At 41.9% G+C, this 18,245-nt stretch overlaps 1 protein-coding gene across 1 annotated transcript in view; it reads left to right on the top strand.

The window, feature by feature from the left end:
* The first annotated feature begins 3,316 nt into the window (after positions 1 to 3,316).
* pcsk2 (proprotein convertase subtilisin/kexin type 2) overlaps positions 3,317 to 18,245 on the top strand; it is a 28,564-nt gene continuing 13,635 nt past the window's right edge. The window contains exons 1-6 of the mRNA XM_034608836.1: positions 3,317 to 3,851; positions 5,853 to 5,957; positions 10,916 to 11,029; positions 11,503 to 11,611; positions 12,562 to 12,599; positions 17,614 to 17,690. Coding sequence (XP_034464727.1) covers positions 3,651 to 3,851; positions 5,853 to 5,957; positions 10,916 to 11,029; positions 11,503 to 11,611; positions 12,562 to 12,599; positions 17,614 to 17,690 — 644 coding nt within the window. The 5' untranslated portion in view covers positions 3,317 to 3,650. The remainder of the gene's footprint in view (positions 3,852 to 5,852; positions 5,958 to 10,915; positions 11,030 to 11,502; positions 11,612 to 12,561; positions 12,600 to 17,613; positions 17,691 to 18,245) is intronic.

Below are 18,245 nucleotides of genomic sequence, written 5' to 3'. Positions count from 1 at the left end.
GTTGTGTGAGCTGCGTGTTTTGGTCTGTGTGCGTGTGTGCGTGTGTGCGTGTGTGTGCGTGTGTGTGTGTGCGTGTGTGCGTGTGTGTGTGTGTGTGTGTGTGTGCGTATGCATGCTTGATTATCTGCTGAGTATCAGCTTGTAGGTGCCGACATGATCTCTCTTGCATTCGCTGAACCTCAGTGGAAACACTGACAGGCCTCCACTCCAGCCTCGGGGCGAATATGAAAGATTAAAGATCTGTGTTTTTCAGCTCCTCCTCCAACGATACTGAAACACATCCGTGCTTCTAAACAGCTCCATCACTTCACAGCTAATCTATAAGGGTTGTCTGATGGTACAGTTTAAATCAATAATTTAAGGTTTCTAGTTCCAACAAGTCACAAGTATCAAACAAACCATAATACAGACATGTTATTACTATTTTAATGGACAGATCAGTTCTCAATGAAGTCCACAAGTCATAAAAGATTTGTATAAAATAAAATGTCTGTAATAAGAAAGAGGGGGAAGACTAAGACACATTTATATCAACATAACTAAATGTCTTGAAAGCAGAGGGTTGGATGTGCACAAGATTTTGTGTGAAACCCATACTTAAAATAATTGGTTAAAAAAATGTCAACATGGAAATTCTTATTGTGATAACATTGCAAACACTGTAAAACTCCTAATCCAGTTGGTAAGATAAAGTTACATTTCCTCATTTCATGAACATGAGCAGAGACGCCTCTGCTTTGGAAATGATTATGAGCCGAATCTTTTCAAGCATGTGCTCAATCGAATTTATTTTAATCAGAAACATCATAAATGTATTAGATATTCCACAGGTATTTATTAGGTATTTCCCTAAAGTCTTCACTAATTTCCTGCACTTAATTGAAATAAACTGAGCTTGAACATTTGATGAAGGTGATAAAATATAGAAATGACCATAAAACATTGGTTTTAGATATTGTTTTATATGTTTCACATTATGCATTTGCAGATATGTATCCTGTTAGTTAATACATTCACAGACACAGTAATCCTACTGTATCCTATTAATGATGAATCAGAATCATGTATTAATGACCACAGGTTGTTGGAATTCATTTTGGTAAAGCATGACAGTGGTGACACTACCCAATATATGGACAGGACAATACCCCATACAGTAACTGTGTTGACAGTGCAGAGTATTTAAAGTGCATGCACGTCATGGTTGCAAAGAGTTCAGAGTCCTTATGGCTCTAAAATCTAATTTATGAGCAATTCTAGCCGAATAATAAACCATTATGAAGTGCTAAAGCATTAAAACAGTGTAAAAACAGGCCTGTAGTCTGCATTAGGGTTCAAATGGATTCTAACTTACTGTCTTATTACTCTATTATGGACAGGAGGTAGAGTGGTTTGTCCAACAATCAGAAGGTTGTTGGTTTGATTCCTGGCTCCTCCAGTCCGTACGCAGAGGTGTCCTTGGGCAATACTTAAAAAGCACTTCCAAAAAAGCCCCTGACATTTATGTTTACTGTGTATGAATGAAAGTGCTGTGCATAAAAGCTAGAATATAGAAGATCACTACATAAATACAGTTATTATTCAAGTCTTATTCTTCAACATAAGTGCTAAGAAATAACCATATTATACACAACTGCTTGTAGATTATATAATGCACAACTGAGTGACGTGATTTCCACCATGACACTAGAAATCACAATCATACCTGAAGCAGAGCAACATCCTCTCACAACATAAATTGTTATTGATTTGTCAGATAAGCCCAGCGCTGTCTAAAAGGAGCAGATGCTGCAGCTTTTCTCCATAGCTTCTCTCAGACATATAGATGATGAAGAGGATACAGTGCCTGTGATTCAGCACTGTGGATCAGTCACAGGGGGCCCAGCGGTGAAGAATGGTGAAGTGATGGAGAAGGGAAGGATGCGGACTTGCCCGAGCTAAATAAATAATCTCTGGGCTGCAGGATGGCAGCAGTGTGGGAAGAGGTCTGCAGGGAGCATGGAAACAGTGATTAGTAAAGTGGAGCCACTTACAGAAAACCCCCCTTCATTATTGTTCCAGTCATCTATGATAACCGATTCCTGTGCCACTGCACTTCCTTGTAACCATGCATTCCAGATAATAATATGAAAGAGCGAACATTGCACCATTATTGTGATAAATTGCATCTTTAGATTCTTTAAGAACAAAATAGGGCATAATGCATATTTTACAAAGCTTCTCTTATTTTCTTCATGTTCACTTTATCTCACTTTTTACCAAACAAGTGAAATAATTTACCAATAAGACTGCAGAGCATGAAAACTTATAATTTCTCCTCACTGAATTGATTTTAATTGGATTTTACAAAACTGTCTCTATGAAATGTATGCAATACTGAATACTTATATATATATTAGGGTTTCAGGGTTAAGGGCTGAGGATATTGCACCTTAAGCCACATGAGGCAAATAATGATTTGTGAATACGGGCTATATAAATAAAATGTGATTGATTGATTGATTGATATAAGTAAGTAAAAAAACAACAACAGGCATATCAAATTAATCAAAGAGACATACATCCGGGGGTCCATGGAATAGTTTACTATCTTGTAGAGAGGTCTTGCAGGAGGTGACCACCAAGCCTTTAGGGTTGAACTGAAAAGAACTAAGCGGTAGAAACTGCTGGCTGTGCGGCACAAAGCATGCATGGTCCTTTTCAAGGAAATCCTCATTTTCTCTCGCTCTCTACTTTACTTACATACACGTCATTGTTAAATCCTTCAGCAGCAGCAGCTCTGTATCTCATTCATGTAGGTCATCGGCGTATAGCAGCAGGGAAGCAGGAGCAAAGCAGTCGAGCTGTAGTCTTTTAATGAGCCAGTCTTTGTAAGAGCAGTCCTTCTACAGGCCCCTAAAGACCTGCTGCTCATCCAAATGACCAATTATCGTCCAGCAGGACTGTTCTTACATTCCACCACACAGTGAGGGTCAATCTGGTCATCATGGAGTTATATACAGTATGTCAAATCTAAAAAAAGAACTGCAGGGATAGGCCTGGTGTAGAACTGAGTTATGTAAATCTACATGCAAGGATTAAATAGGAATATGGAAGAGGTCATCATGAGGCTATGCCACTCTAGTCCTCAATGAGACATTATGTGGACGTGTTGTCCAATCAGCTGCAGACACTAATCAATAAAAACGCTATCATGATGGGAGGAACTCTCCAAGGTGCTGAAAAGTGTCCCCGAGCTCATCCGGGGAAGGAAACCGGGAGACACACCCGCCGGAGCCCATTGGTACAACGTCACGCGCAGAAACTACCCGAGCGAGGAAGGTAAATGAATTACAGATGGAAGGAGGAGGAGGAGGAGAGACAGAAAGCTGAGGATGCAGGTTTTGGTCCAGCACAACGCACAAGCGCGCACATCAGAAGCGGAGTGAAATCCAACTCCCAGTGGTCTCCATCAGCTGGCAACGAGGGAGATGCGTCCGCAAAGGCTTTGACTCGACCCCCCTTTTGCATCCTCCTCCTCTTCATCCTCCTCCTCTTCCTCCTCCTCCTCCTCCTCCCACCATCGGCGAGGAGCATCCCGCACACTGATCGCACTCCGACGGGCAGGCAGGCTGCAGGCAGACGGGGCTGATTGACACGAGCCAGACACGATGCGCGGAACAGCTCGACACGGGACAGCCGCGGGATTTACGGTGCTGCTGAACGCGCTGCTGCCGCCGCTGCTGCTGCTGCTGGCGACGCAGGCTGCAGACGGAGTGTTGACGGACCATCTCCTGGTCCAGTTGCACGAGGACGCACAGGATGAGGCGCACCAACTTGCAACACAACATGGGTTCCAGAGTGCCCGAAAGGTAGGGGTGCTCCACTGCCATGCACTACACTCGCACCATAAGCGTATAGTGTTGAGAAAACAAACATCAATTAATAATCTATAATTGCGAATCTACTATTTAAATCAAACACTAAAACACGAGGCTGTTTGGCAACGTTTGTTTTTCTGTCTTGTACCAGAAACAGTGATAGACAGTATTCAGCAGCTTGCACAGAACAGAGGAGAAGACACTAAAAAGCTTGTCTGTGTTTTCTTTTGCTTTGACTTCATTATACTTTTTCCCAATTTGATGACGTCATTCCTACTAAAATGCAGGTCCTATTAAGTAGGTTGCCCATTGGCTTGTGGCCCATTGGCTGTTGATTCAACTCTGCCCAGTCCATATTGATTAATAGGCTATGTGAAAACAATGAAATGATCCAATGTCCAGAAAAGCTAAATACCCCTGAAAAGCAATGGGAAAATCTATTAGAACAACAGGGTTTCTCTCATAACATGGAGTTTGGGATTTTCTATGTTTTATTTTTGTATTTGTAGTCATTAAATCCCATTAATGGATGAGAACTAGCTTGTTTATTTTTGTTGTTTTATGTTTAATTATACGATTTCCCCCCTAAAAACACACCTTTTCTCTCTCTCACACACTGAGTGCACAATGTATTCACTCATTGCTTTTAGTGACATACGTGGCCTTGCCCGCAGACATGGCCTTTTACTCACCTGAGACTGACAAACACATCACAACATGTCAAAGACTCGTAACAAGCTTTTAATGGCAGACTAATAGAAATTATTCCCTGACACTGTGTGTGTGTGTGTGTGTGTGTGTGTGTGTGTGTGTGTGTGTGTGTGTGTGTGTGTGTGTGTGTGTGTGTGTGTGTGTGTGTGTGTGTGTGTGTGTGTGTGTGTGTGTGTGTGTGTGTGTGTGTGTGTGTGTGATTGATTGCCTTGTCACATGTCAAAATAAATGTTTGGGTGAAATTGGCTGGAGCCGTAGCCAGTGAGGCGTAGCGGTGAACAGAGGAGTGTCTGAGCTGCTGTGAATGAGGATTCCACCTTTTTTTTTTATACCTCCACAAAAAAATAAAACATTTCCAGTCTGTAACTCGTCACATTGTGATATCTGCGTCGTGGTCGTGCAGCATCACCACTCCTGTGATTGCCTGTTATTTTTCTTGTATAGGCTCCAGATCACCCCCCATTCCCACCCACCCACCCCCATCTTCTGCCTCCCTGCCTCCCAGGTTATGTAATCGGCAGCTATATTTGTCTTGATGGGATATGCATCATTAAACAATGTCTGTGTGGTTTGAATTCTATTCTGTTGTTGCTTAATTAAGCAGACCGGGACACAGAACCGGGACACACGTACAGATGTGAGCACAAACAGAGTGGAGAGATGGAGAGAGACACATCTGTACTCAGCCAGTATCCAATAATAAATCTTAATTGCTGTAAGAAGATTCAATATAAGTGCATTATTTCTAATTGCTTTTCTCTCTCTTTCTCTCTCTCTCTTTGCATCACATAAGTGTTTGTCTACTGGGGCAACAGAAGCAGAATTAAAGAGCAGTGCTAGATAAGAATAATCCTCATCCTTCCACAACAATTTCTTTTTCACATTTTCACATTAGATGTGACAGGCGCATCTGAGAGCATTTATTTTTAGGATTGACCTGCACCCTGGTGGTTACTAAAGCATAAGGGGGTCTTTAATCTGTGCCCAGTGCCGGAGGGAAAGCTCTGGATGATGCGTCTCATTCCCTGCCCTTGTGATTTATTATGGTTGATTCCAGCATTGTTCTCTAGTGCCTTAAAATAGCTCCTCGCTGAAACCCAGGGAATCAGCGCCCCTATTCCCACCTGGAGGATGACCCTCTGTCCTTCTCCTCCATTTATATTCTATTGTATTGTTTGATTTGCCTTTCTCACAGTGTCTAACGGCTGCCTCTGTGTTTGTACTAATCTCTGCTTCTGTACTCCTCATCCATCGTCTTCCTTTCTTTTTTTTTAAAACCAGCTTTCCTTTGGAGAGGGGCTCTTTCACTTCTATCCTCAGGACTCCTCAGAGAGGCGAAGCAAACGCAGCATCCGCAGCAGACAGCGGCTCCAAAAAGACCGCAGGGTGAGCATACACACAGAGAAACACACTGAGGATAGAGCAGCGTGTGTTTCTTGCCTACATGTGCCCACAGCAGCATGGCTACCTCTTCACTTTGCATGACAATACTTATTTTGAGGCGAGTATTTATGTTAAGTACAGCGGGAAATCCGGTTCTTTATGTTACTGTATGGAAGTTGGATGCACCTTGCAAAAAGAAATTAGTACATTGTGTTCTTGATGGTGAGATGAAGAATTAGTTTCCTCCATAGTTGGGTCTTTGATAGTCTGTTTGTGTTTATGCTCCAAATGTGGCAACAATAGTCAGATACAAAGAGAATCAACACAACCATGGCAAAGTGAAAAGTATTGGAGGGGCGATGGATACCCTGCATGCATAATATATACTCCAATCAGGCAATGATGGCTTCTTTTTATTGTAATAATATCATTTCATACTGACATTATTTGATGACAACTGATTGGTTAATCTAAAGAAGCTTTTTTATTGTGTCTCAAATTTGATTGGTTGCAACAGTTAATACATTACTGCTCTGTATGATGTCAGAGTCTGATTTCATAGTGATGTAATGATGATGTAATTCATAACTCATTTTCAGATCTAGGTTATATGAGCCTTAGGTCATGTCCACAGTCCAATAGGAAGCAAAGGTACATGTTTCCTTTGTAAAATGCATTTTTTAACTATACATGACCTCAATTTCTCAGTCCATCAATTATCATATGACATCACATGATACAGAATCATTTTCTGATCAACAAAAGCTTTGGATTTTCTCTCTGTTATTTGCGGGGATATCTTGAAAAAATAATTGGGAGAAACACGCCCAAATGGTAAGCTCACCAAGTTTGGTGAAAATCTGCCCATGAAGTGTTGAGTTATTTTGTGATGGGTGAAAACAACACCCTGCTAGCATGAGGCGAGCAGGATAAGAAAGTGTGAACTGTGTGCGTGTTCACAGTACCTGATGATGTCACAGTCCCCACTCGTCTTGTTGTCTTTATAACATTTATTATAGCACCTGAGTGGGACTGTTTCCTCTCAGAATCTTTGGAATTCCCTTGTGACCAAGAAAATTAAAGAACTGTAGTCGATATGTTGAATACAGGGACCGAAGAACACTGTCGTTGATTATTGGGGTCATTGCTTTTGCGATAGATAAATAAATCATTGCATGTTCTGGTCTTTCTTTAAGTATCAACAAAGAGTTATACTATCACAGATCCTTGGTACTTTCTGACTTTCTATTCAGTCTTATCTCAGTTATCAGGGCATCTTAAAACCTGGTGAGACGCCACTGATTCAATATCCATTTCTAAATATTGTTTTAAATGTCATTCCTATTCATGCTTCACCTTTGAACATAATCAGTAATGTTCTAATATCATATCATGCATTTCTAATATGTTATTTAAAATGTATCAACTCACATTAAAATTATTTGCAAGATTTAAGCTGTAACAATATGTATTGAGATGTGGTAATGAGAGACAAACATCTTTTATGAGAAGCTGCATTCATTTTATTACTTCATCTTCATTATTATTTTACAATCAATGAATCTGCTTATTTTTTTATGGTATTTAATCTATTCAAGGTCAGAAAATAGAAAATTAATGTCCCTCACAATTACCCAGAGTGCTTGTGGGCAATTACTTTTTTTTTTACAGTCCAGAAGCCAAAGATATTCAGCTGTAAGACAAGGCCAAGCTGCAAATTATCACATTTTAGAGGCTGGAACCAGTAAATATTCTGCCTTTTTGCTTGAAAAAAGGCCTGAGACTTATTTTTCAAAATAATCATTTTATTGACTTTGTGATATAAAAGATCTGCTGCGTCTTATCTGAATCTAAGCACTGGGCGTTATGAGCTCTGCCCACAGTTGGGTGCAGTGAAAGTGCAGTGAAAGTGGAGGTCTCTGCTGCAGACAATCAACCAACCTATCTAATTGCAGTTGTGAGAGGCACTAATGAAAATAAATGCGCACCACTCCACCGAGCTAATACAGCTAATGGAAGTGAGACAGCGTGGACACAGTGCTCGGGTCCACGGTCCAGTGCCGGGTTTTAATCAGATGCTTGACGTGCTCATATGCGACACTGCAGCTATTGATTTTTGTGCATCTCGTGGATGGATGAGGTCAGAGAGTCTCATTTAACGTCGACTGTTTATCATGCTGAAGTGTCCGCCACACCACCTTTCAAGATAGAAGGGCGGACGTATCTCAGTCTTCCTCGTGTGGTTCTGTCAACAAGGAAGGAGCTCATTTGATGCTTTAGAAAATGTATTTGTAAAAAAGGTAAAAAATAAAGGTTAAAAATAGAATAGAATTGCACAATTTGCTGTCATCTATTAAGTGATTTTTATATTTAAAAGGAGTCGTTACGCACTCGTTCAACATACTTACAACATGTCTTATTGCAGCACTGAATTCACTGTAGTGAACTGGATGGATTGCTCAGTTTCCCAGGAGCCATGTTGGACTCTATTAATGTGGCCTGTTGACCCACTTCCTTGTGTCTACGCTCTTCATCTTTCTCTACACTCTCTTGATCTTTCTCCTTTTCCATCTCAAGCGCTACATTGATTGCAAATGTGATGTCCATGTATTCACACATCCCTGCCCTCACCCCATCCATCCATCCATCTATCCTTCCAGTCATCCATCCATCTATCCGTCCATCGATTCATCCATCCATGCATGATTCCTTCCTCCCATATTTTTTCACATGAGATAAATGCATTCAAAGTCTGTTTGAGGCATATACTAGGAAGTGGGGGGTGAATAAACAAATGCGGATAATAATAATAATAATAATAATAAAAAAAGAAGAAGAAATCTTTGTGAATGAGCAGTATCCCTTGACCCTGAAAGGAACATGTCTGGGGGAAGAAAGGAAATAAGGACAAGCCGAAAAGAGCGAGGCGGCCGTGGCTCTTTGATTTGAGGTGAACCGAAGCATTGTGAGTTGCGAGCAGGCAAAGGCGGAGAGTGATGGTGGTGCACGGGCACTGTTTGATGTTGTGAGTGGGCAGTGTCACATGCTGTCTCAAGGGAAATACCGGCTCTCCTGCCAAGTGATGGAATAAATGGATGATGGACGGAGTGGGGGGGCGGGCTATAATGTGAAGTGTACTGGCAGTCTCCCTCCGAATGGGAATTAAATGATGTGATGACAAATGTAACATGAGGCTAATTCAAAAACACTGGTTTCCCCTCAGCATTTCAAAATCCTCCAAGACAGTAAACATGCAAATGTAGCTGTACTTTCCAGGGCCGACTTGTTATTTAAAGGATTTACTGACTGAGTCCATTTACACTGTGTGTTTGCCTCCTGATGGTGATGCTGATGCCGCCTGGAGTGTGCCATAAAAGAAAGATGTGGATGAATAGGCTGTGGCCGCTTTAAAAGGCTGTCTTAAGTGCTGCTCCGCTCTCTTATCTGTGGCGGTAAACACAGCGGACAATGCCTGGTTCCCTCAGATGCACGAGAGTGAATTTGCTCAGGGATAAGCACAACAGGAACATTTAGTGGGCAGGAGCACGTTTTCAAAACGCAGCTTTCGAACTGTGAAAAGACGACATTTCATTTTTATTAGCATCAATAACTCCGGTATGGAAGCGGCATTATAGGGATTTCTTGTCAATGAGGTATGGATTTATTTGTCGTGTTGAGAATTTCCTGTGAAATGAAAGGCCGGCTTCAAGCCTTTCTTGTTAACCTACACCCCCGCACACGCATTAAGAGACAGAGAAGGATCTAAACCTTCATATCAAATCAATGACATTGATCTGTGACAAACAGATTGTTCCCTCTGCCAAGGAGGTTGTGTTCCCCCCCCCCTGTCCGTTTTCTTTGTTTGTTGGTTTGTTTGTCAGCGAGATTCTGCAAAAGCTACAGGAGGGATTACCACGGAACTCAGTGGAAGGAAGCAAATTGTGAAATCAGGGAATTAAATTGTGTTTTGTGTCCGGATTAGGGGGCGGATCCCAAAAATCTGGCATGTTCGGGGGATATTTATGAGTTTGTGCAATTCAATCCAAATTCAAATCAGAATGTAATGAATCCAGATGTGGTTTCAGAGGGGGACTGTTGGGCCTTGGCGGTGTTATGTGCTCTACTGGTTGGTAGCTGGTAATACATTGCACATTGAGAGCTTCTCTTCAGGCTTGGTTTAGCTATTGATTACTAGAGTTGCATTTCCTTCACCTCTGCCTCACCTCCTCAGTTTGGTTTCTTCATTTGATGAAGGTGGTTGTCTGATTAAATTCACTAACAACCTCACAGGGGACGGGGATTTCCAATTAGCACGGCTGCGTTGATGGGCTCGCGTTGATCACTATTGACCTCATATCTACTGGCAAATATGATGTCAGGGAAACATTGGGAGTGTAATCTGTAGAAGAGGTAAATACCGTATAAATAATGATAATCGCTCTGCTGACAGTCCCCATGCTAATCGAGCACCTGTATTTACGTGTAAGACATTTATCCCCGTCATTTACTGGCTCCGTCATATCTTATCTTCAAGGTATTGTGGCAGCTTTCGCTAAGTATTTGTAATATAAACCACAGCTGTTCGTGTCTTGGGCATTTCTGATCGTAATTGCTGCGGCTTTTTTGCCGAGAATGTCGTCAGAGGAAAAATATCTCCATCATTCGAGGGGGCAGGTGAGTTTGGGAGCCATGGCCCTCGGATTTGGAGAGGATGACTAGCCCCTTTAATTTAAGGCGTTCTGCCTGTTTGGTACAGTCGAGCTGGGTTTGCTGACTTTGTGCAGAGAGCAGCTGCTGCCTACGTCTCAGACGGTCGCAAGAAATTCTGCTCTTATTCCACTTTTATTTACATTTTCAGCTGTTCTGCACCTTTTGCTCTTTGCATAATCCCCATGTAAATGTTTTATAAGACCGTCATTTACTTCCAACCAACCCTGATCTCGCATTTCTTTTTTCTCCAGGTGAAGAATGTGTTTGACCAAGACGGCTTCAGTCGTCAGAAGCGAGGCTACAGAGATCTCAATGACATTGAAGTCAACATGAGCGACCCTCTATTCACCAAACAGTGGTATCTGGTGAGTAATCAGCCCGGCAGCTGCATGCGTGCCTCCTGACCTTTCGCACCAATCCACATTCTTCCACCTTAATTACTCGGAGGCCAGGCATATTCCCCACTACTTTCTGAATCAATGTTGTTATTCATTCGTTAATTAGCCTGGACAATATTGTGCGCGCCATCTCATCGCTGCTTTCCTCCCGCTTAGTTTCCTCCCCTCTTGTTTACCGTAACTTGCAAGCGTGACTTTTATGGCACGGCGAGCTTGCTGTCATTCATCTGGCGTGTCCGATGAATGCGGCGTATCGCTGACATTTACTTCCCCTTCCTCTCACCTTCCCTCTCCCACCCCCGAACGGTCCTTATCTATTGCCTCCTCCCCCCCCCCCCCCCACCCACCCACACACATCCTCCATACTGACTAATTTCCTAATGGTGGCTCACCTGGGTGCCATGAGTCATGGATGTTCTCCATGTTGTCTGAATGATTAGATAAACACAGGCCAGGCAGACGGAACCCCTGGGCTGGATCTTAATGTGGCTGAAGCTTGGCAACTGGGCTACACGGGCAAAGGAGTCACAATCGCCATCATGGACGACGGTGAGCGTGACGTGCTGTTGTTTTGTCCCCGGGACAAATTCAATTAAATACTTTGCTCTTATCTGTTTAATTAACAACACCATGAGGACTAACAACAGGTCACTTTCTAGAATATGTGACCACTGGTGCGCTGGATATGTTAGGAAAAATATGTACTGGTACAGAATGGTTAGTAATTCATGTTTGTATGGTGACTCACTAGATTAAATTGCCATTCAGCAACTGTACAAAATTTTAAAATTATACTTACTTTCCATTTTTAGGCCTTCAGTGTTGTTGAATTGTCTCAGCTTACGTTTCATTAAATCTTTAAAATCCCCAGGTATGGAGTTAGAAATGTATTTTTTTTTATCTATTTACTGTCTTGTCTTGTAATGTGAAAAATGGCCCATTGCTCATGTTCACAGCAGCAGCTAGTGGCAGAAAAGTTGTCTGCAATATTGTGTAGGGATAATACTTACTTATACTTACACTTACATACATCGTATATCAATACACAAATGCAATATTGATGAATATAAATAAGTATAAAAATGGAAATGAGTAAAAGTAAAGTAAAAAAAAATAAAAGAGCACATGATAGACCACACAGATCTCATGGTGACGCTCACATTTCAAGTTTAAAACCCAAAGATATTTATTTTATGATATGACCAGAAAAGAAAAGCCAACTCTTTTTAATAGAACTTGATGATATTGATCAATCAACTTAAACAATCTTCTGGTCAGCCTTTTACTTTCAATCAGTTTATTATTTGTTTATTAATGTTTTAGCATCGTTCCATATCCAGCGTTATCTGTTTGTTTTTGTCAGAATCCAATTCATTATTAAAACTGAACAAACATGAAACTTTGTTGTAACAGCAAAGAGACACTTGAGGTCGTACTATCCTCTGTGACACATTCCTTATCATGCATAATCACTGATTAATGTCAAATTCACATTTCAGGCATCGACTTTCTACACCCAGACCTGGCATCAAATTATGTGAGTACCTCTGCGTTTCCAAAATTCCTACTTTCCTTCATTTGTTTGAAGTGCTGTTAATAAGTGAAGCAGGGGTGGATTTCATGGGCTCCACGCGGCGTGCCATTGGCAGTGACAGGTGCTTTCCGGGTTGCATTCATGGCTGCCGAGTCTCCTTGTATTCCTGGAGGACGCGGAGACAGGCAGACGGCCAGCCAAGCTGTTTAATGTTAATGCACACTGCACTGTGGCAGGCACAATGGCAGGCCGATCTGTCACAAGCGGAGATAATGCCAGGGTGGTTGGCGCTGCATAATGTGATGCTCTATCTCCAGAATACTGATAAAACCTTAAAGGACAAGAGGTTTTGCTAAACGGAACAAGCAAATGCAGTTTGATGGGACGGTAGCTGTGTCCGCAGTGTGCGACTGTATCGTGCTGTCGTTTGAATCCAGAAAAATGAAATCTTGCACAGAATTTGATGTTGTGAGTGAGATTTTAGGTAATGTGCTATTTATCTCACCTATTTGTTAATATTGTGTTGCAAAGAGATTTAAACACAGTGATTCTGGAGTAGTTTCCTCTTTCCCCATTGTTTAGCTTTTCCGCGTCGGCTCATGTCAACACCGTGCAATCAGTTTAAATGTGCTTTATAAAAAGTGTATGTATGTGTTTTTTTTCTCTCTGTGCATGTTCCTGTGCACTTCCCACCATGTTTTCCTGCTTGTACATGTTCCTTGCCTGTGAACAGAGATGAGCCCCGGCCCAAAAATAACACTCGGCCTCAGCTGGGGTGATGCAGGAGCATGTTCTACTGGATAGATGGATCCTGCTGTGCATAGATCTGAAGTGTGCGTGCATGTGTGTCCCTCTGTGTGTGTGTGTGTGTGTGTGTGTGTGTGTGTGTGTGTGTGTGTGTGTGTGTGTGTGTGTGTGTGTGTGAGTGAGAGTGCATGCAAGAGAGAGACAGAAGCACTGTATGTAGTTCTATTTTGTTACCCGTCGTCATGGTGTTTCACAAACCCACAAAAATCTCCTACTCTCAGCTGAATAAACACATGAAAAATAGAATATATTTTGAAATTGTGATATTTTTTTTGTTAGATCAGAGCTGATTGTGGCTCTTCGCGTGCATGTGTGTATCTTCTTTTGATAACCAAGTGTCTGTTTATGAGATAGTGGGCGCCGTGTTTTTCAGGATCTACCACTGATGTGATAGTCCTACTGTAACAGCCCATATGATACATTTTGACACGGTGAATCAATTTTGAGATTGCGTGTCCTGAGATGAGAAATTTCGAAACTTGCTAGTTCAATTTCATGGTATGTTTAGCTGCTAATGCTGAGGCGGTCTGAATAAACAAGTTCACCTATACAGATTCTGGTTTGACACTACTGAGTGATATAATGGAAGATATGCTGTATTGCTTATATCCAGCCTTTAACAGATCACAGAATTCAGATGGTGGCAAAAAGACAATTAGATAAGTGGAGTGTGATCTGATTCCTGGACACAAACTGTAGTCTTTCCGTTTCCACACTTACAAGCACATGATCGAGAGTGTGTTCGGCTACTACATTATTCTAAGGATTTCTAAGTAATGGCAGCATTAATCAGGGGACAGGCTTTTTCTTTTCCCTCTGGACGAGAACCGTCTTTAAAAGGAGCTGAGGTATGTCATTGGGTTTTATGCCCCTTGCGAGGAATATGGCGTAGCAAATGTAACTCTGTACGCCCTGGGATGTTACCATGACAACATGTTATGATGTCACATTACCGTGAAGTTCATCTCGTGTGTTGCTTTTGTTTGGATTTGTACGAGGGACGGAGAGAGGGAGCAACCGGGAGGGACGTGTCTGTAAAAGTAACTTGAAGGGATTTACAGGATGTTGTTGGGTCATTATTACACCCGATGGCTTCAGGCAACGTTCACAGACATTTACAATGGAAGGACAATATCTGTTTTCACTGTCTATTCTTCAAAAGTTAGCTAGGACCTCATGTTGTCGATTTTTTTCTTGATACTTAAAAACATCTGGCGAAGGACATTCAAGGTCGCATTATAGAGGAATCCTGCATCAGCTCTCCTAGATTATAGATAAGGTTATCAGCATCAGATAAATGGCCGTGATGGATGGCACTCAGGCAGATACACAATGATGTTACTTAGTCCACATCAACATAAAGTAACAACGCAAGAATAAAACACATTCAGAACATTAGAGGCAGTGACAGACTGCATGTTGGATATTTGCCTTTTGGTGGTGGAAGACGTACTCAATCCATAAAAGTAACACTTACAAACCAGTAAAAGTTCTTCGTTAAACAATAGAAAAATAAATATTTAGAATATCAGCCTTCAAAATTGCCCAAGTACTCCACAGCTGTACTTAAGTGGAGTAAATGCACTTTCTACTACAGTGGAAAGCTTTTTATTTTACTTTACAATGCGCCATCAAGCTGATGACGTCACCCTCATCCTCCTTATAACAATAACTTTTCACCATATCTGAATCTAGACAAACAAGCCAATGATGGCTTCCGCTATAGCAGCATTGAGTCATTGCTCTTTCCTGTGGACAGACGAGGGTTGCTGGGGAAAGGTGAGGAGGCTGACGCTGGGCACCATCCATTACCCTGTACCTGGTTGCTCACCGGACAGCGGAGGAAGAGCAGAGTTTGATTGATGGCAGGAGATATGAGGTTGAGAAGCGCCGCGAGTGATTCATGGACATGCCTCATTAGGTCATTTAATACTGGGGCTCAGCACTTTTCACTCCAAGTAAAGGAAAAGGGAAAAAAAAAACCCATACATTTCTCTTTCTGATGTGAGCAAAAACATGTTCTTTTTCTACTCTTATATAATAACTACATTTTACAGTTCTTAGACTGTAGAAGTCGTTGCCAACCCAGGCCACCCTGTTCACTGCTAAATTTGTAGGTAACTTTGTAGGTATGTTGTATGTTCATGTTCATCTGAGGGAGGTTATCAAGATTACAAATTACAAAAATGTGGGCCTGACCAACGATAGCCTTTCTGAATATTCTCGGCAAAGTATGGCTATTGATGAACCTTCAAACATACACTCGGATTTCCCCTATTTTAGTGCATACAAATGTACAAGGCCAGAGAATTAGCTTGACAATTAGCCCACACTTTTTAAAAAGAGAATGAGGTAAAGAGTTATCTCAAATGTTCAATTATCTTCATATTCAAGTATAAACATATAAAACTCTTACTCACATACACATTCATTGAAATGGGATACAACAATGTGACGTATAGTGTCTTTGCCTCACCTGGTCCCCTTACTGGCCCTCATGTTGCTTATTTTACAGCATTTAGCTTTGTCTGTGTCTAAAACGTTAGCGCATTGAAAATTCTAGATGGTTGCTATGTGCATTGCCAAGCGTGGATTATGAGAGGTCCGATAGACAAAGAGAGAAAAGGAAAGAAAGAAAGAGAAGCACGTTACTCCAAATGACATTTACCTTTCTATTCATGGCCAAGTCTACTTGCAATCAATCGCAGAGCTACGAATCTCTCTCCATGGCCACTTCGTCATGCAGCAAGCATTTCGTCTTTCCACTAGTTACCTGCTCCACGTCCTCATAATTACGATGTTTCTCCATTGGGTCACTAAGCTTTTGCTTTGTCCCTGTCGCTGACTGAGTCATCTTGTGTAAATGCCAGCGAGCAGGGCTGACGGGCCGGAGCATGGAAACAGCCCCCAGGATTGATCTGGTGTGTTTGGGGGGTGTGTGGCTTACGAACACGGCCGTGGCTTCTCCGTACCCATGACCGCACTGAAGCACCTGTTACGGGCTACTGCAGAGATAAATAGCACTCCAAGCCTGAATGTGCTTTGGCAGTGAGTTAGAGAAAGATAGAGCAACACGTATAAGACTTTTCCAAGTGTGTGTGTGTGTGTGTGTGTGTTCTCCAGATATGGCTGTTGTGATAATTATGTTGACTGCATTAATGATGTGTCTGCGATATCTGCTTTTCCGCTGCTGTTCATTCTGATCCTATTACTTTTGGCCATGTGGAATTATTTCATTTTCTCAGCTTGAAATCCCTGCTGTGATCACACATTATTGCAGCATTGCCCCAGAGTAAAGATTTGCGACTACATATCGCATGGTGTTCACATCATTGTTCATGTGTACTATTTGCCATTGGGAGTTTATCACGTGAAGCCTAAACAAATGTACTCTAGTGCAATAGCCCTGGAATAAACCTTTAATGTTTATGAAGGTTATTATATTGAGGTTTTGTTGAAAATGTTGCACAGAGGTTGTTTTAACGTTAATGGTCATTTTTGAAAACTGTAGCTGGAGGTGCTGTTGAATTAAACTGTTGTTGTTGTTCTGGGAACTGTTTCAGATTTTTTGGTTGTTTAAGGTAGATTAAATATTAAAACACCTCGCATTACAAAAAAATTATTCCAGGTCTGCTATATTAAAGTAATCAATATTTTGTGGTATGTAATTATCTGCTTTTTTGCACAAAGTTACCAGAGACACTCCACACTGCGACCAGCACTTCTAAAAGTTGTGCAAAAACTGAAATCCACAAACTCTTTAGAGAAGGCCGACTGTCTACTCGGCATTACAGATAACCATTGAACCTGGGATATTTAATGTTTTATATATATTTGCCAGGACTCGGGACACCAAGCTTGAAACTGGGACAGCCCTGGATAAACAGCTGGTCACAATATGTTCCCCCCTGTTTCCTGTGCTGAGCTAGGCTAACAGCTGCATTTAGCAATAAAGTGACTAATCTTATTTCAAACTGTCAAACTGGTCCATTACACTGTGTTAGTTACTTCTGAATGTAACAAATAAACTATAAGCAGCCCTTTTCATACAGTAAATTACATTTTTGGACTCAAATCACCCCCAACAGGTGCATCCAGGTGATAAACAGATCAGAACTTCACGATGAAACGTTTTCCCCTGCTGTCTCTCCTTCTGCTTTTCTGCCTGGCTGTTGTTGTTTTGGTAAATGCATCCATTTGGTCCTTTCAGAACGCCGACGCCAGCTACGACTTCAGCAGCAATGACCCGTTCCCATTTCCACGCTACACAGACGACTGGTTCAACAGGTAAAGCTCACTCAGCCAACCCCTGTTTACATACTTTCTTTGTTTCTGTGTGCACATGTGTACGCCCTCCCCCTGAGTCAGGCAGCTTTCCTACTATTGATTTTCTCTCAGCCTAGTTCCATTAAGACATAATGGTGCAGTATAAACAGAGCTGTTGTCCAACCCAACACAATAGGACACATAATGTCTATTTTTTAGCCGCTCACTTGGAGGAGGTGAGGTAGATAAAGGGGGACTAACGCAAGTCTAGTCTCCTCTCAGAGTAGCAGTGTCCACAGTGGTGACCTGCTGTCTGATAACGCCTTATCTGCCTCCCATCTCCCATCACGCTGGGTGATCCACTGCCACCTCAACACATGTCGAGGAGAGGAACAAAGAGAAATACATTCTTCCTCCGCCACTTCTCCTCCTCCGTGACTCCATCTGCTTAGACGTGTTAGTGTGTGTGTGTGTGTGTGAGCGAGTGAGAAGGGAATATTTGGGGTTGCCAGTGTAGCAGTTGCTGACTGTCGGGCACAACTCGCTGGCTAATCAGTCGGTTGTTATAAATAGCTG

This window comes from Hippoglossus hippoglossus, chromosome 15, assembly GCF_009819705.1.
Source record: "Hippoglossus hippoglossus isolate fHipHip1 chromosome 15, fHipHip1.pri, whole genome shotgun sequence".
In the NCBI taxonomy this organism is placed as follows: domain Eukaryota; kingdom Metazoa; phylum Chordata; class Actinopteri; order Pleuronectiformes; family Pleuronectidae; genus Hippoglossus; species Hippoglossus hippoglossus.
This window is presented reverse-complemented; position numbering and strand designations above follow the sequence as displayed.